Genomic DNA, 18636 nt, shown 5'->3' with positions numbered 1-18636 from the left:
TTTTCAGTCAAACTCTTTCTTATTTACTTTTTCAGTCATAATATATGAATGCGTATCAGTACAGACTTGAAACCATTAAGAGATTTGCTTGCAGTGTATATTTTCCTTGTACTTGTTCTTGGTTTCATTAGTTCTGTGAGCGTCCTCCGATGCTTGTCATCCAGTAAATCCAGTTTTAACTGCCAAAATTAGAAGAGAAGAGAAGCTGCTTTAAGATGCATGCTATAACACGCTGCACAACAAATCAGTCCTGCTGTATCTAAAATAGATAATTAAGAATATGTATCATACCAATTTGATTATTTATCAAATCATCTTGTGGGCTAGAATTGGGCCATGTGTTTGAAACTTTAACTTCATTTTAAATCAATTTCCTGATAGGTGTGTCGCATGGCTTCAGACTACTCAAGAACTTGTGCGAGTCCAGACAGTATCCTGGCAGGTGAGGCAGCCATGGTATCTGAGACCTGTGAGGTCTATGTGTGGGGCAGCAACAGCAGCCACCAGCTTGTAGAGGGCACTCAAGAGAAAATCCTCCAGCCCAAACTCGCTCCCAGCTTCAGTGATGCACAAACGGTAGAAAGCAATTTCATATGAATTATTCATACAGTGTCAGTGTTAGCATCCTCCTTTATGCTCACAGTGAATACTTGCTGACCACATCTCGTGTCTTCAGATTGAAGCTGGCCAGTACTGCACATTTGTCATCTCCTCTGATGGTTCAGTCCGAGCGTGTGGGAAGGGCAGCTATGGGCGCCTGGGACTGGGTGACTCAAACAACCAGTCCACTCTTAAGAAGCTGACCTTTGAACCTCACCGTGCCATTAAGAAAGTTTCATCATCCAAAGGCTCAGACGGCCACACATTAGCCTTCACTAGCGAGGGAGAGGTGTTCAGCTGGGGTGATGGAGACTATGGCAAACTGGGTCATGGCAACAGCTCTACCCAGAAATACCCCAAACTAATACAGGGCCCTCTACAAGGAAAGGTACTAAATTCATGCAGTAGTTATGCATCACTTAATCTTTTTGAACTCTCAGAATGTACCTGTGTTTTTAAATGATTAATGTCTTCTGCTGCTTGTGTGTTTGCTTGTAGGTGGTGGTTTGTGTTTCAGCAGGGTATAGACACAGCGCTGCAGTCAGTGAGGATGGAGAGCTCTACACCTGGGGAGAGGGTGACTTTGGTAGATTAGGTATATAATTGTCTATATATTATATTTATTGCACACATTCATTAAAAAAAATTAATGGCTGCTGAAAATTCAGCTTTGCCATCACAGGAATAAAATACATTTTAAAATATTTTAAAATACTAAACGGTTATTTTAGATAGTAATAAAATATTACAATATTATTCCTTTTACTGCATTTTTTATCAAATAAATGCAGAAAAATATGTTTTATATGTCTAAATACATCTTTAGCAATCACATCATTTATTTCGTGGCACAAATTGATTGACCTCAAGCTGGCAGCCAATTAGCTTGCTTGAAATAGTCTGGATCAGTGTTCACTGTAAGCTGGTTCTGCAGCGTGCTATCAGAGATCCTATAAAAACCCTCCACCTCCCCCAGCTCCTCCTGTCTAGATCTGCTAAGGGAATTTGTATGCGTATTTATGCAGCAGCATATCTTATATGCTCACAGCAGTATGTCAACAGATTGGAAAGAGCAAGTCCATACTTGTTCTGCTCCAGCAGTGAGCGTAGAAGACCTAGAGTGCCAGGACCATTTACATTAACATTGTCATATCCATCAACATGCTAAAACTTTGTTGTTGTGATAAAAATACATATGTTTGTTAACTAATGCACATAACATTTTATCTTACTTCATGTTGTGTTGACATTTGTATTTATGTATCATTGATTTTGTTTGTCTACACTTGTAGGTCATGGCGACAGTAACAGTAGGAACATTCCCACGCTAGTGAAAGACATCAGTAATGTGGGTGAGGTGTCCTGTGGAAGCTCCCACACCATTGCGCTGTCTAAAGATGGACGTACGGTCTGGTCCTTTGGAGGTGGAGACAATGGTGAGTTAAGTTAACCTACGTCACTTGTTCTTCTGAAGAGACTTTTGAAAGGGTCCTACTGTATTTGTGATGTCAGGCACGCACTATACACTTTGCCAGCAGCTGCATCTAGATGTGCTTGAGTTATCTTCTCTACTTTGTACCATCTAGTAATTATTGTTTGAAATTGCTGTGTATATGTGATAATAAAGATTAATGGAAGACTATTACACCTTCACTGTTGTTTATCTGCAGGGAAACTGGGTCATGGTGATACCAATCGTGTGTACAAACCCAAAGTGGTGGAGGCGCTCCAGGGAATGTTCATACGCAAAGTTTGTGCTGGCAGCCAGTCATCTCTTGCCCTCACCTCTACTGGTCAGGTATGAGACATTGCTAAGTCACTATTTATTATGTTTTGATGATAGATTACAAAAATAAGGGCAATTATGAGTTCATGTTGATTCTAATGTCTCAGTGTGGTGTGTATATTCATTATAAACACACTGTTATCTATGTATTCATTGTGCAGGTTTACGCTTGGGGCTGTGGTGCTTGTCTTGGCTGTGGTTCATCGGAGGCCACTGCGCTAAGGCCAAAATTGATTGAGGAACTTGCCACAACCAGAGTGGTAGACATCTCCATAGGAGACAGCCACTGCCTTGCTTTATCACATGGTAAGGGATCACTGCAAACCACTGAATTGAGGACACAAATCTATGGGTCTATCTGGTATGCTTAAGTGGTTGGTAGTGCAACAACATGAAAATTAAATTAAAATGAGGCTGTTTGGGATGGAAGTACAGTGCTTTCAATAGATTGTGCTATTGTTTAACAGCATACCAATTGTTCATCTGGCAAAATGGCTTTCATAAAAAACCTTCAGTAGACAAAAATTTCATAAAACAGTTTTAAAAAATTGTGAAAATGACATGATCTAAGACCTTTGTACAGTGAATGCCAATGTAAAGACTAAGTCTCTCCCTCACAGCTTCATTGTCATCTGTGTTATATTCATTATGACACCTAACCTGACTAAGGTCTATACAGTGCAGTTAGTTTTGTGATTCTCACTTTAATATTTTCACTTTCAGTGTATTGCATAAAGCATTATAGAATTATATTGTAAACTCCATAAACAATGGCTGGTGATTAGGTGCTGTTGGTTTGTGAGTCTTCTTGGGGCTGTACTGTAAGGGTTGTGTGAACTGTAGTTTGTAATAGTGGAGAGAGAGAGAGAGAGAGAGAGAGAGAAGGGGGTCAGATTAGTAGCAGAAGGGTATGTGCTGAGTCAGACTCAGATAAGGTGAAGCAAGGGGGCCTCACACATGATGTCACAGACAATTTGACGCTGTGTACTTAAACTGAACATGTGCTGTTCACGTGCATTGCGAAATGGCCGTGCTAGTCTCACACATCTGATTTTCAAAATGCATAAAGCTGAAATGTGACTCGTAAAATTATTTATTTATTTAAGTTTCTTTTTTTTCTGTGTGGATGTTTTGTTACAGACAATGAAGTGTATGCCTGGGGGAATAACTCCATGGGTCAGTGTGGTCAAGGGAATTCCACTGGCCCAATCACCAAACCCAAGAAGGTGATTGGTTTAGATGGAGTGGCCATTCAGCAGATCTCTGCTGGCACCTCCCACAGCCTGGCATGGACTGCCCTCCCAAGAGACAGGTTAGCAAGTCTGTTGAACCATTTTATGATCTTTACGTTGCAAATAAATACACAATATATTTAATATGCATTTGTGCCGTTAAGTTTGTTGATTCCTATGGCAAGAAGTTTTTTTTTTTCTTTGTCTTGTTCTGTTTTTTCTTCTTTCTTATAATGAGTTTTTCGACATTTCCGTATCTAAGCTATTAATCTTATGTGTGTGTATACAGGCAGGTGGTAGCCTGGCATAGGCCATACTGTGTGGACCTAGAAGAAAGCACCTTCTCTCACCTGCGCTCATTTCTGGAACGATACTGTGACGGTATCAACAACGAGATCCCACCACTACCTTTCCCATCTTCCAAGTATGTGTTCTGCCACCACCATTGACTTTACTCAGGATAGCACCATATTTAATTTTTGACAGGAGTGAAAATGAGGCTGTGAGAAATAGAAGCATAGTGCATTGAATGGATTGTACTGTTGGCATTCTGAAAAACAAAAAAAAAGTTGACAAAACTCTTTAAAACAGTTTTGAAAGTTGAGAGCTGTGAAATTCACTTTATACAGTCTGTGCCATTGTAATTGCAGTAAATATCTCCTTTACAGCCTCATTTTCATCTGTGTAAAATTCAATATGTTGTCTAACCTGACTAAGGTCTATAGACGAGTGAAGCCTGCCTTGTTTTTTAAATGCATTAAATATCACTGGAGAATTAAAGCTGCTGCTAATGTTGTTTGTTTGAGATCAAGTTTCTATTTTCTAACCCATCCTAAAGGAATTAAATAGTAAGTGTGTGTATTCTTGCACTATGGAGGGAATACATTTGTTTTTGGGCCAACAGGGAGCATCATAACTTCTTGAAACTATGTCTACGGCTCTTGTCCAATCACCTGGCTCTAGCGCTGGCGGGTGGCGTGGCCACCAGCATCTTGGGATGGCAAGCGCGGCCACTTCGCAATCTGCTTTTCAGACTGATGGATGCGTCAGTACCGGATGAAATCCAGGAGGTCTGTGTTTGCTTGTGTTTTTCCACATATTTGTTGCTGGGATGGTTTACTGTGGCCTGTATTTTTCTCTGATCAGTGTTTGCATTTTGTAGGCTGTCATCGAGACTCTGTCCGTGGGAGCAACGATGCTGCTGCCTCCTCTGAGAGAGAGAATGGAGCTACTGCACTCACTCCTTCCTCAAGGACCAGACCGCTGGGAGAGCCTCTCTAAAGGACAGGTACGAGTTTGTGCCTGCTTGTAAAGAATATACAATTTAAGTTAACTTACAAAAGCATCTGTCAGTCATATGTGTGTTTTTTCTGTCACAGAGGATGCAGCTGGACATAATCCTCACTAGTCTGCAGGATCACACCCATGTGGCATCTCTGCTGGGGTACAGCAGTCCTGCAGATTCCTCTGAGCCTCCCACTCTACCCTCCGACTCTACGCATGTGCCTGGCACTTATTCTGATACACATCCTGACACACACTTGGCAGAGATCCTCATGAAAACTCTACTCAGGAACCTGGGCTTTTATACGGTCAGTTCTGCTGATAAAGATCTTGAGGTCGTGTTTGCGCTGACAGCGAGCTTGGTTTTATATTTTTTATCTCGATTTACACGCTGATGTTAAATTATCGTGTTGCCAGCAAAATGCTTGCTTCACTTCGAGACTGTCATCACTAAAAGTAATTATAATGTGCAGTTTAGTAACTGACTCAGATGTTGATTCAGTGACCACTTTCATGGAATCAAATCAGTTGGTAGAGTAAAGAATTCATCAGATTGATTCATACCAGTGACTCTTGTTTTTGAAACCTTTTTTTGTGAGTCAATACGCTTGCCTGTTTCTGCATGCAACCTACAAAGACAACTCAAAAGAAATAAATGTTTTTTGCCATTATTTTTTCCATACATATATTGTATATGTATACTGTGTATATTCGGGTTAATTATTATTTGATTTGCTGTGGTGCATGTCAATCCCTTATGATATTTTTGAGAGCAAGGGCATGCAAAATATGTTATATTCGGTGAGGTTTCATTAAAGCTCTTTAAATGAATGTAAACTGTTTTGAGATGATAAATTGGATATGGGTACCATATAGTATCTGTGTATTACACTTACAGTAGGAATGCTACATCTGATATACACTTCTGAATGTCTTCTCAACCTGTTTTCCTGTGTGTATGTGTGTTAACCTAACAGGACCAAGCTTTTGGAGAACTGGAGAAGAACAGTGATAAGATCTTGCAGGGAACGTCTTCGTCTGATAGCAGCCAACCAGCTCACCTCCATGAACTGCTCTGCTCTTTACAGAAGCAGCTACTGGCCTATTGCCATATCAGCTGTGTTACAGAGGTACATGCACAACCAAATACACATACATATCCACACACAAATTTCATTCTTGGAAAAATCATGTGTTTATTGGGTCTGAGTGGGCTGATTTCCTTCCACATGTTGATCTGTGTTTTTCAGGGCTCCAGTAGTGTGGCCCTCTTCTACAAACACCTGCAGTTATTATTGCCTCATGCCACAGATATCTATAATCGCTCCGCAACTCTTCTGAGAGAAAGCTCTGGAAATGGCAGCGTGCGTGAGAAGCTACGAGGTATATCAATGTACACTCGCATTTAAGCTAAACTCATTATCTAAATGCCAATGGACCTGCTAATTTTGCCTGTGCTTGTTTGTGGCAGATGTGATCTACATGTCTGCAGCGGGAAGTATGCTGTGTCAGATTGTGACGTCCTTGCTGTTGCTGCCTGTTTGGGTGGCACGGCCATTGCTCAGTTACCTCTTAGACCTGCTTCCCCCTCTGGACCGTCTCAACAGACTTCTGCCTGCCGCCACACCTCTGGAGGAACAGGAGCTGCAGTGGCCACTACATGGTCAGATTTTCACATTCATATGATAAATAGCTAATTTAAGTTTATATTATTAAAATTACAATACACACACTCACACATGTATGTGTATATATATAACTTTAATAATTTTAAGCAATCTTGTGTGCGCCCCATGGGAATTTGCCCATCCCCCTGTTTGAGAGCCACTCAACACTCAAGAACCACTCTTCTCTCATTCAGTTACTTAACTTCTTAAGACTATTTTTCCTTACCCTTCTTCCTGTAGGCACTCCAGATCTGGTTGATCCAGTATGTGTGTCAGGACCAGCACAGTGCTGGGTGTGGTTGGTGGATCTGGAGCGAACTGTAGCACTGCTTGTGGGACGTTGTCTCGGAGGAATGCTGCAGGGAGCCCCGCCCTCACCAGAGGAACAGCACACTACCCATTGGCTCAAAACACCGCTTTTTAGTAACGGCTTGCAGACTGATATACCCCAGCTTGGTATGCACATGCACTGTAATTCCCATTATAAATAAATGTCCTATTTTGTTATGAAATGTATGGAAGTAAAAAAATGTTTTGTTAGTTAAAGCTGAAATGGTGAATGTGTTTCAGATGTGTGTATTAGCTCTCTGCTGGAGATGGCTCTGTGTGGAAATGAGGAGCAAAGACCATTTGACTGTCAGTTGGGTGCTGACATGAGTGTGCTGGTTGATTTGTCCCTTGGATCAACTAAAGAGCCCACACACAGCTTGTGGACAAACATGCAGGACTATGCCATCAGCAAGGGTACGACACAAAAACAGAACATATATTGAGGAATATGGAAAGAGTATTAAGAGTATAATTGATTCACTGATGATTAGCTTTACCTAAGTGCTAAGTGCTTGTATAGTCTCAGAAGTCACACATTAACCTATGCAAACCTTATAATGGTTTCTATTTCTGTGGTATTGGGTAGCCCCACCCACAGTGAAATCTCACTGGTTCAAAATCTCACTACACGCAACTTGTCTCGTTGCTCCTGATTAGGCAAAGTTTCTTTATATAGCACATTTCATATACAATGGTAGTTCAAAGTGCTTTACATAAAAGGAAGTAAAATAACCATAACAAATAATCACAACAATAAAACAAGGAATTTAAAAACTTTAAAAATTATTTAAAAATGTATTTAAAATTAATTTAAAACAGTTAAAAATAGGAAATGATTATATATAAAATACAATGCAATCAGTTCGGATGTAGCACAGTGCTCATTCAATAAATGCACAGCTAAACAGATGAGTTTTGAGTCTGGATTTAAATGTGGCTAATGTTTTAGCACATCTGATCTCTTCTGGAAGCTGATTCCAACTGCGGGTGGCATAATAGCTAAAAGCGCAAAATGTGTTGTTTGAGCACTGTGCTGATCTGCTGAAGTTAAAATCTGAGAAAAGTACATAAGCAGGGAGAAAAGCGTGGAGCAGTAAACAAGAGCATCCGAACAGTAGCGAAGCCGGAAGCAGAATCAGATTAGGACTTTGTCAGTTGTAATTTCTTTTAAATAAATCCATTTGTGTTTCTGAAAGCCGTTTCAGAATGTAGAAGTTTTGTCATAATTAAGCTTAGATCCCTGTGATGGGGCAGAGTATTTTTCCATAATTATTGCTTTGAGGTTACAGTTCAATAAAAAAGCAATTAACATTCATATTCTGTTATGTTACAGCTGGCCATAAACCAGATCTTTATGGCACAAACTATCTTAACTTTGCAGTAATTGGACGTTATAAGAAGTTATTGGTTAAAAGCAGAACAAATTTTTCCATTAGCATTATCCACTTTTCATTTGTGCAAACAAATGTCTTAGATGACATGTTAATTTAGTCTTTTGTGTGTGTGTTTGTGTAGATTGGGACAGTGCATCATTGCCGAATGAGGCTCTGTTAGACACAGTGTCCCGCTTTGTGCTTGCTGTCCTGCTGAAACACACAGGGCTGCTGGGACAGGCGTGTGGAGAGGGGAGGTATGACATTATATTCTACATAACTTCAGAAAATACTACACTGTGGACACTAATAAAGAATTTCTTTCCTATTTTCTGTCTTCCTACAGATACCAGCCATGTAAACTCTTGGCAGAGGTGTATCGCAGTGTGTATAAGGTGCGGAATCGCCTCTTGGCTTGTAAGAACATGGAGCTCATCCAGACCCGTTCGTCATCACGAGAACGCAGAGTATGACTCTTTTTTTTTTAAATTATATTATCAATGTAGCAGTTTGATTGAAAACTTAGGATGTTTGAAGAAAATTAAATTACAAATAAAAAAAAAACTTTTTTATGTTTTTATGTAAATTATTCCTTTAAGATCCTAGAAATATCCTAGAATTTTAATGTTGGATCCCATTATATGTAATGCCATTTCTTTTCCTGAGTGCAGATCTCTGATAATGTGGACTCTGTGGAGATGGATCCACAGGAACACTCTTTCACCCGAACTATAGACGAGGAGGCTGAGCTGGAGGAGAGAGACAGAGAGAGAGAAAGAGAAGAGGGTCATCAGGAGCAGGAAGATGATGAGGAGGAAAGAGAGCATGAGGTCATGACCGCAGGAAGTGAGTTCTGACACATTTGTAAAGGGCATGTGTGTGTGTGCTGATGTTGGCTGATGCTTTGGGTGGCATTGAGCAAAGTTGTCACTAGGGGTCGGCCATATCATCCCGTCCACGATAATACCATATACATTTTTACATGATAAAAACGTGTCATATCGCGATATCAATGATATAGCGACGCTATGACGTATGGCGGATATACCTTCCCTAGCGCGCACATCAACAACACCACAAACCCAGTAGGTGTGTTTGACTTGAAGCAGCGCTGCGCAGACTAATTGGTATATGACATCAAAGTATCGCGAGAGTGGTTCTAGAGCATATTCGAGTGCACACTCTTACCTTCAAAAATAGGCGAGGTGCATATCTTTAGCGAAGCAGCGCGGAGAGCCGCTTCTGGGACGCTTCTGAAACGTGACGCAGCTCTGCTGGTGTAAACATTAAGCATCGACTAGAGTGGCCGCGTCGGAGCCGTAACGTGCCGCAGACGCGTGCAGTGTAAATAAGGGGTAAGTCACTCTCGCGGTATTTTGACGTCATACACTGATCGGTCTGCTTCAAGTCGAACACACAGCTGCTGCAGCCACCTTATGACAATAGATTTACATTTCAAATTAGGTAGTCTGTCATCGATGACAGTTGTTCATTGGAAAAAGATGGAAAATGCCCTTCATTTTGTTTGCACTAATAAATGCTGCTGCGTGCCAGCTGCAATCACTAATAAAATGTTGTTCCATGTTTTTTTTCTATATCGTCATAAATATCTTTATCGCAAATATTCTTGAAATATCGTGATATAATTTTGAGGCTGTATCGCCCACCCCTAATTGTCACACACATTCTTACACACTTTTCTTTCCTTTTTTTTGAGATCTTAGTTATTACACCTAAAAATTAATATTCGTTAATTGTTTATTTCCCCTTTTATCATTCTAAAACCATATGAGATATTTAGTGGAATAAAACAAAGAATTTTTACATGGCTGTCAATATCCATTAAAAAAATAACCGCATATACTATAGGTTTGGAATGACATGAGGGTGAGTAAATAATGACCGTTTTAAAGAGGTCATATGATGCGATTTTAAATTTTTCCTTTCTCTTTGGAGTGTTACAATCTCTTGGTGCATAAAGAAGATCTGTAAAGTTGCAAAGACTAAAGTCTCAAATCCAAAGAGATAGTCTTTATAAAAGTTAAGAGTCAACCACGCCTTCCTAACACGGCTCGTTCTAACACGCCCCCACATGTCTATGTCACGATGTGGGAAGATTTGCATAACGCCGCCCAAATGTTCACGCAAAGAAAGAAGGCGTAACTTTTATTCTCGCTGTAGTATTGTTGTTGCCGCCGGTGCCATGTTGTGGAGATGCTGTGTGATTCGTTGTGAAAGTGAAACTATTTTGTTTGGTCTTCCAAAAGAGGACAATATCCGCTTCGTCATGCCTGGAGCTGATCCGTGCTGGTCGCTGAGGAAATAAATCAACTTTGCGCTGTCGATCGTCGGATCGGCTTTCACTGTGGACCGCCGTGTGTGACGCTGTGTTTTGTCGTGAAAGCGAAACTACTTTTTGGCCTTCCAAAAGAGGACATTATAATTTACTGTCCTCCTAAGAGGACAGTATAAGTCATTATAATCCGTAATTATGTCCCCACTGGATGCAACAAATGCCTCGTTTATAATGGGTTTTAATGTTTTTGTCTCGTCGCTCCGGCCGGACAGGGCATCACAGTATGGTAAGGGGCATAACATTTCCGTCACACGCTTGAGGTATTCAGCCAATCACAATGCACTGGATAGCTGGCCAATCAGAGCACACCTCGCTTTTCAGACCGATGAGCTTTGTAAAAATCAACGTGTTTCAGAAAGGCGGGGCATAGAGGAGAAACAATAATGTACAGTATGTGGAAAATAATGTGTTTTTTGAACATTTTTTTGAACCTCCTTACACCAAATACACAAAATAATGTTCTTTTTAGCAACATCATATATTACACCTTTAATTAATTACTTTAAAGGTATATTTAAGAATTGGTTTGACATATAGTCTAAATTGCATTGTGCTAGAACACACCACACAATATACACTACCATTCAAAAGGTTCTTACTGTCCTTTGCTCACCAAGACTACATTTATTTGATCAATAAACAGTAAAAACACTAATATTGTGAAATATTATTTTTTTTTAAAAGTTTTCTATTTTAATGTATTTTTAAATGTTATTTATTCCTGTAATGCTCAAGAAACAGTTGTGCTGCTTAATATTTAAGTTGAAACCATGATACTTTTTTTTTCAGATGATTACAAAATTCAAAAGAACACCATTTATTTAAAATGTAAATATCTTGTTTGTTAATGTGAAAGTCTTTAGTTTAATGCATCCTTGCCAAATAAAAGTATTAATTTCTTTTAAAAAACATACTAACTTTTGAATGGTAGCGTATACTAATAAATAACTTAGTTAGCGTCATGCTTCTTGGCTGCTTCCCTAACCTGGCCGCTCTGTGTCTTATGTCTTGGCGGACACAGAAATCTTTCAATGTTTCCTATCAGCACGGGAAGCAGCGCGAGGAAGGGACCGAGATCGAACCGGAAGCATGAGCGTACAGGAAGAGCCGGCTCAGCCCGGTCCGGAGCACAGGAGCAGCACGACCCCTCAGGAGGGACAGGATCTTTATACCACCGCATGCAATGCTGTCATCCACCGCTGTGCCATGCTCCTGCTGGCCGTCAGCACACCGCTCGCCCAGCATATAAATCAGCAACCCCTGACAGGTGGGGTCAACCAGGACGGAGGCGGGTTTATGACGAGGTGAGTAGCGTCATCAGTACATTTAGCTGATTTAACATGTGTAAGCATGACTTATGTCTTTTGAATCATAACCCTTGTCTTTTGAGCCTGAAGGCCTCGCTGAACTCGTTCACCTTTCCAGTCTGCTCCAGCGCTGCCAGTCCTGCCCAGGAATGCCTGACCTACTTTTCTAGATTTTATGAGCTGACCCAATTGCAATTAAAAGCAGCGGTTACTCTGATCCATAATTTCAATAAACAAAAAACATTCTTCATTAGTGGTATTAATTTATATTTAGGTCACATTTTAATGACACGATTATGTTATGTCCGCTCACAGGACATGTAACTTCCCATTTTCATTTTGTGTGTAGGAGTGAGAGCCTGTCGGCAGAGAGTCGGTCCATCCAGAGCAGTCCCAACTACAGACTCACAAAATCCAGGAGTGAGTCTGATCTCTCCCAGCCAGAGTCTGATGAGGAGGGATACTCACTGGTGAGATGTGTGACACATGCACACACTGCCTTATCTGCTTTGCTTAATATATAACTATATCAATTGCAGTTATGTAACCTGTCTGTGTGACCTGTTTCAGAATGTGAGGAGGAATGTGGATCTGGATTTAGCTTTCACTCCTAAAAAAAGAGGTAACGCCCGGCCTTTAACATACTGAGGCTGTAGCAGTGGGACATACTGTACTACTCTCTTAATCTGTATATTTGTGCAAAAGTCTGTGTACACATGTAATGTGTCTCTGACAGCTCTGTGTGTCTGTCTATTTTTTTCTACATTGCTAAATGGGTCCATGAAATAAGATGACAGTGGATTCCTGCTGGCATCTTTATAGCCTCTTCATGCATTGCCAGATTTATTCCCCAAGCCCAAAATGTGCCACAGCAAATTTGTTTCTATAAAATACTACTCACATAATACTTATGGTTACACTTTATTTCGATAGTCCACTTTAGACATTCTACTAACTATAAGTAACTTTGTAACTACATGTCAACTACATGTCAACTAATTCTCATTAATTTGCAACTACATGTCTACTAACTCTCAGAGTAGACCGTTAGGGTAGGTTTAGGGTTAGTAGAATGTTGACAAAGAAAGTGTTAGATATTAAGCAGACAGTCTACTAATACTCTACTAACTGCTAGTTGACATGTAGTTGCAAAGTTACTTACTGCTAATAGAATGTCTAAAGTGGACTATCGAAATAAAGTGTTACCATACTTATTCCTTATTCTTATTCATGTCCAGGCCTGCACACAAGAAAAGCGCAGTTTATGACAGAACCTGTCTGTCCCGTTCACATTTCACCTGTAAATCATATACTTTTTTTTGCTGGAAATCTGGCATCAGTTCTTGTGGCCTTTATTATAAAAGGGGGGTTAAAATAAATATAGACAAGGATTTGTTCGAGCAGTAGATTATAGGATGCCATTTAAGCTGCTTTTGCTTTTATTTTCTTATCTGTATGTACTGCAAACAGTCATAGCTACAGATATTAGACTTTTTTTTGTAGTACAATAAACAGCAAGTGGGAGTTTGCACATTTTTTGATCTACAGTAGGCTCTGTGTCTGGGAGGCTCTGTCCCAAAATATGTTGATAATGTTTTCAGCTACTAATAAATAGGTTCTGAGGCCAAATTTGACTGTTTTCAAATCTTTTCCATAGATTTTCACTTATAATCAGGACTGAAAATGTGAGAAAATCGATGTGATCCATTGATGTGTTGAGAATTTGAAACTGCATTAAAACACACCTAAACCAACTAATTGGTTAAATTTGCTCCGTTGTTTTCATTCATTAGTGGAGTAATGTAGGGAATAGTGAATGAAAATCAAAAATCAAATGTGACTTCTTCGGGTCGGAGCTGAGGTTGTGCTCAAGTGACCTGAGTTCATCTGCTTTGGAGTACTTCATATACTCATGTCATACAAATAGCAAAAAAAAATTGTTTCATAGAAGCCACACGAGAAACAAAGCAATACTGTATTAAGCATAAATGTACATGGCACACAAATTATATAATTTTCTAATTACATAATTTTAATGGTTACATTATACTTTATTATTGGCCCATTATTTGTCTTGTGTTTTCAAGGCTTTCTGTACAGTTCTCCAGACTCTTCTGCTGACTGGTTTGGAGGACGCTCGGCTCGCGAGTGTTTGTACAGCTCTCCACAGTCCTACGAGGAGTCAGATCTTGATCTGAGCCATTCATTCAGGCTCCATGCACTCATCGAGAACATAGTGAACTTCATCAGTGGAGATGTTGGGAATGCTCCTGTGTTTAAGGAACCAGAAGAGAGTGTGTCCACCAGCCCACAGGCAATTATTATAGCCATGGAGCAGCAACAGAGTCGAGCAGAGGTATGTTCTGACTCTTTATTTGTCAAATGCCTGTCTTCACTTCCACACACAGACTTTGTTTATCTTGTGCTTTTATGATTGTGTTTTGTGTATTTATATAGTTGCGTCTGGAGGCCCTTCACCAGATTGTGGTGTTGATTTCTGGGATGGAGGAGAAAAGCAGTCAGGCAGGCTCTGGAGGTGGAGCTGGACGCACAGGCTTCAGTTTTCACTCTGCCTCTCTGCTAACATCAGTCAGACTGCAGTTCCTGTCGGGATGTTTTGGCCTTGGTGCTGTCAGCTATGGGGGGCCAAAAGGGGAGAGTGTCCAACTGCACCATTACCAGGTAATTGTTACATGGATCTAATCTTAGACTTGTTTCAGAAGTACTGAAGAAGAGAAAATCTTTGTTTGAATGTGTGTCATACATTTCAACATTAATTTATGACCATTATCAGTGGATAACAAGCAACAAATTGAGTTTTTAAACATAGTTGATTATCTTTGTAGGTCATGCTGGCTTAATATGTGCTCATTTATGCTAGAATGTGGGCATAATTCCTTACTGAAAAAATAGCTATAAAGACCCATAAAATTGATCGGCATGTCTGTGAGCAATTCAGTCTTCTTGCTTTAACACATATTGAACAATAAACTGGGTTTGAAGAACTGAAATGTTATGATAAATAATTTTGAATGTCATTATTCATGCTTTGCTCTGCATGTCCTTTATCTTTCCTTGTAGGATGGAGTCAGAGCAGCCAAGAAAAGTTTACAGATGGACATTCAGACAGCTGTTCATAAGATTTATCAGCAGCTGTCAGTCACATTAGAGAGAGCCCTGCAAGCAAACAAGCACCACATAGGTAATGTATTTGAGCACACATTCAGTATATTCATTTATGTAGCATATATTATGCTGAACGTACAGTATATTCATAATGATGTGTGTTTACAGAGGCCCAGCAGAGGCTGCTGTTGGTGACGGTCTTTGCTCTAAGTGTGCGATACCAACCTGTCGATGTATCATTAGCCATCTCCAGCGGTCTCTTGGATGTTCTCTCTCAGCTTTGTGGAACGGAAACCCTGCTTGGACAGACACTGCAACTCCTGCACAAACCTGCAGGCTCTCAGCTCAACACTGCCCTCAAAGTGGCCAGCACCAGACTGCTACAGATACTAGCCATCAGCACCGGGTACAACACAGTTCTCTCACAGATTGTTAAAACCTGGTTTTTCATAGCTGATCTGAACCTCAAATGCTGTGTGTTTTAAATTATGATGCTACTCCATAAATGTTCTTTAGACCCACTGTGAGATTTTGGCATCTTGTTTACATTACCATTCAGAGGTTTGGGGTCAGTAAGATTTTTGTAAGGAAATGAATGCATTAAATTCATCAGAAGTGACAGTAAATACTTTTACAGTGTTACAAAAGATCTATTTCAAATAAATGCTGTTCTTTTGAATGATTTACTCATCAAAGAATCCTTAGAAATGCCACAAAACTGTTTTCACAAAACTATTAAACAGCACAAGTGTTTTCAAATGGTTCTTGAGCAGAAAATCAACATTTGTTTCTTTGCCATCACAGGAATAAATTACATTTAAAAATATATTCAAACACAAAGCGGTTATTTTAAATAGTAATAATGCTTTACAATAATACTGCTTCTGTATTTTTTTATCAAATAAATGCAGTCATTGTGAACAAACATAAAACATCTTACCAACCCCAAACTCTGTAGTGTAATTTATCAGAAGGTAATTAGGTTTGTTAACCAGTGTCACATCACACTGTTTATATCTCTCTTAGCAGGAGCACAGAAGACGGATTCATTAACTCTTGCTCTTTCCTATCTTTTCATCAGGACATATGCAGACAGGTTGAGTCCTAAGGTGGTCCAGGCTCTGCTGGATCTTCTGTGCAGTCAGCTGAAGACTCTGCTGGCTCAGGCTGCTGGAAGCACGCTCAGTGCAAGTACAGAACTGCAGGAGAAGCCTGACGACTGCGCAGATGCTCAGAAAAAAGATTTTCGAGGTAGGACAATTGCAGGTCAACAGCAACATGCTCAGTAAGTTACTTTATTTAGTGTTTTTTATACATTGCTTTTATATTGGTGTAGCATTGTTACGTAAGAGACACACAGCAGAGCTACACCTCGGTGACTTCTTGGTGTTTCTGCGGCGAGTCGTCTCTTCCAAAGCCATTCAGTCCAAGATGGCCTCTCCTAAATGGACTGAAGTCCTTCTCAGCATTGCTGCTCAGAAATGCTGTTCAGGTAGTACATCAATGTCCCGATCACATCGTCTTGTCTGTGTGCTAGTTGTTCGATTAGTTAAATGTGTGTATTTTTCAGGCATTCCGTTGGTTGGTAATTTGAGGACACGGCTGTTAGCCCTGCATGTTTTGGAAGCTGTGCTTCCTGCCTGTGAGAGCAGCGTGGAGGACCATCAGATGACCCAGGTCTAATTCCACACACCTCTGCTGTGCTCTTTTTTTTATCATGGATTATGTTTTGCAGAGTTTAATTTGTCTTTGTGTGGTAGGTGGTGGAGAGGTTGTTCTCACTGCTCTCGGATTGTATGTGGGAGGCACCTGTTGCTCAAGCCAAACACACCATCCAGCTGAAAGAGAGAGAGCAGGAACTCAAACTACAGGTGAGGGAGATTCAGTCAGTCAAGTGTAAGAGGTTGTAATGCTTTCAAATGTACTCATACCCAATGCCTTTAAATGCCATCTTTGTTGGTTGTTTTAGGGTGAATCAGAGGAGGAAGAAGAAAATTTGCCTATCCAGGAAGTAACCTTTGACCCTGAGAAGGCACAGTGCTGTGTGGTGGAAAGCGGACAGGGATTGACACATGGCAGTGGAGGCAAAGGTTATGGCCTGGCCTCCACTGGCATTTCCTCTGGCTGTTATCAGTGGAAGGTTCTACACACTTCTTTTTACACTAACACCGTGTCTACACCGGACGCGACAGTTGTCGTGTCGCACCGCGCCGCAACCGCTAAAGTCTGTCTACACTGGACGCGACAAAGTGACCATTGAAAATCATTTGAAATTTGTGTCAGTACATCATAAATAGAACGCAGCAGCAGTTTACTGTCGGGAATTTGTCGCGCCACGCCACATCCAGTGTAGACAGCGTAATAGGTTCTATTGTATTTTGTCGCGTAAAGCCGCACTTTACACCATGTCCGGTGTAGACATGGTGTAAAGTTCAGAAGTTTGGGGTCAAGACTACACTATTTGATCAAAACAACAGTAAAAGCGGTATATTCAATATTAAATATATTAAATATTGTGAAATATTTTACATATTTAAAATAACTTATCAATTTTAAAGATTTTTAAAATCTAATTTCTGTTATGGCAAAGCTGAATTTTCAAGTCTTACCCTTCATTGTCACATGATCCTTCAGAAATCTTTCAAATATGCTAATTTGGTCCTCAAGAAACATTTATTATGTTAAAAACAGTTTTGCTTATTAATATTTTTGTGGAAACTGATACGTTTTTTTCAGGATTCTGTGATAAATAGAAAGTTCAATTGATTTTATTTGAAATAGAAATGTCTTTACTGTCACTTTTGATTAATTTAATGCATCCATGTTGAATAAAATTATTAAATTCGTTTTTAAAAAGTCTTACTGACCCCAAACTTTTGAATCAAACTTCATGTAAGCCAGTAGCACAATATGTGCATTGTGTCAAGCTGTGTGAGTATAAGAGTGTGTATGATTTGTTTTCAGTTCTATATCGTGAAGGAGAATCGTGGAAATGAGGGAACGTGTGTAGGTGTGTCCCGCTGGCCTGTGCATGATTTCAACCACCGCACAACAGCCGACATGTGGCTCTACCGCGCATACAGCGGCAACCTCTACCATAATGGAGAGCAGACCCTTACGCTGTCCAGCTACACACAAGGAGACTACATCACCTGTGTGCTGGACATGGAGGCCAGGACTGTGTCCTTTGGCAAGAACGGAGAGGTGCGGTGCGGTGCAGCCCACTTACAAACACACAAATACTCAACCATTTTACCAACTTGCATATCAAAAGCTGAGCTGTAATACACATTAACTGTCTTACGTCATATGTGCTTATGTTCTAAACCTATGTGGCAGGAACCCAAACTGGCCTTTGAGGATGTCGATGCTACAGAGCTGTACCCTTGTGTTATGTTCTACAGCAGTAACCCCGGGGAGAAGGTAAGACACAGAAGTGCTGATGTTGATGTTGATTTAAACTCTGTGGTCTTCTGTTTATCTAAAATAACACTGATGAACTGTTCAGACTGCATAATCATGTAGGTGGAAGGTCAGTCTAAACTCTGATTGCTTCACCTTAGAGGTGGGCAATA

At 40.2% G+C, this 18636-nt stretch overlaps 1 protein-coding gene across 1 annotated transcript in view; it reads left to right on the top strand.

Moving 5' to 3' along the window:
* LOC107586017 (probable E3 ubiquitin-protein ligase HERC1) overlaps nucleotides 1-18636 on the top strand; it is a 53118-nt gene that overhangs the window by 5141 nt on the left and 29341 nt on the right. The window contains exons 4-36 of the mRNA XM_016273230.1: nucleotides 382-576; nucleotides 677-988; nucleotides 1099-1195; nucleotides 1893-2036; nucleotides 2271-2398; nucleotides 2548-2692; nucleotides 3527-3698; nucleotides 3908-4042; nucleotides 4523-4688; nucleotides 4781-4906; nucleotides 4998-5210; nucleotides 5880-6032; nucleotides 6153-6285; nucleotides 6374-6565; nucleotides 6810-7025; nucleotides 7140-7313; nucleotides 8415-8529; nucleotides 8619-8739; nucleotides 8944-9118; nucleotides 11650-11932; nucleotides 12285-12405; nucleotides 12506-12557; nucleotides 14023-14291; nucleotides 14393-14617; nucleotides 15017-15137; nucleotides 15230-15467; nucleotides 16143-16312; nucleotides 16398-16553; nucleotides 16632-16738; nucleotides 16822-16932; nucleotides 17031-17201; nucleotides 18026-18265; nucleotides 18401-18484. Of these exons, the coding sequence (XP_016128716.1) occupies nucleotides 382-576; nucleotides 677-988; nucleotides 1099-1195; nucleotides 1893-2036; nucleotides 2271-2398; nucleotides 2548-2692; nucleotides 3527-3698; nucleotides 3908-4042; nucleotides 4523-4688; nucleotides 4781-4906; nucleotides 4998-5210; nucleotides 5880-6032; nucleotides 6153-6285; nucleotides 6374-6565; nucleotides 6810-7025; nucleotides 7140-7313; nucleotides 8415-8529; nucleotides 8619-8739; nucleotides 8944-9118; nucleotides 11650-11932; nucleotides 12285-12405; nucleotides 12506-12557; nucleotides 14023-14291; nucleotides 14393-14617; nucleotides 15017-15137; nucleotides 15230-15467; nucleotides 16143-16312; nucleotides 16398-16553; nucleotides 16632-16738; nucleotides 16822-16932; nucleotides 17031-17201; nucleotides 18026-18265; nucleotides 18401-18484 (5460 nt within the window). The remainder of the gene's footprint in view (nucleotides 1-381; nucleotides 577-676; nucleotides 989-1098; nucleotides 1196-1892; nucleotides 2037-2270; nucleotides 2399-2547; nucleotides 2693-3526; nucleotides 3699-3907; nucleotides 4043-4522; nucleotides 4689-4780; nucleotides 4907-4997; nucleotides 5211-5879; nucleotides 6033-6152; nucleotides 6286-6373; nucleotides 6566-6809; nucleotides 7026-7139; nucleotides 7314-8414; nucleotides 8530-8618; nucleotides 8740-8943; nucleotides 9119-11649; nucleotides 11933-12284; nucleotides 12406-12505; nucleotides 12558-14022; nucleotides 14292-14392; nucleotides 14618-15016; nucleotides 15138-15229; nucleotides 15468-16142; nucleotides 16313-16397; nucleotides 16554-16631; nucleotides 16739-16821; nucleotides 16933-17030; nucleotides 17202-18025; nucleotides 18266-18400; nucleotides 18485-18636) is intronic.

Source organism: Sinocyclocheilus grahami, unplaced genomic scaffold (assembly GCF_001515645.1).
Source record: "Sinocyclocheilus grahami isolate Dianchi unplaced genomic scaffold, SAMN03320097.WGS_v1.1 scaffold76.1, whole genome shotgun sequence".
NCBI classification, from domain to species: Eukaryota; Metazoa; Chordata; class Actinopteri; order Cypriniformes; family Cyprinidae; genus Sinocyclocheilus; species Sinocyclocheilus grahami.
The sequence above is the reverse complement of the archived record's forward strand: the minus strand, read 5'-3'. Positions and strand labels throughout refer to the sequence as shown.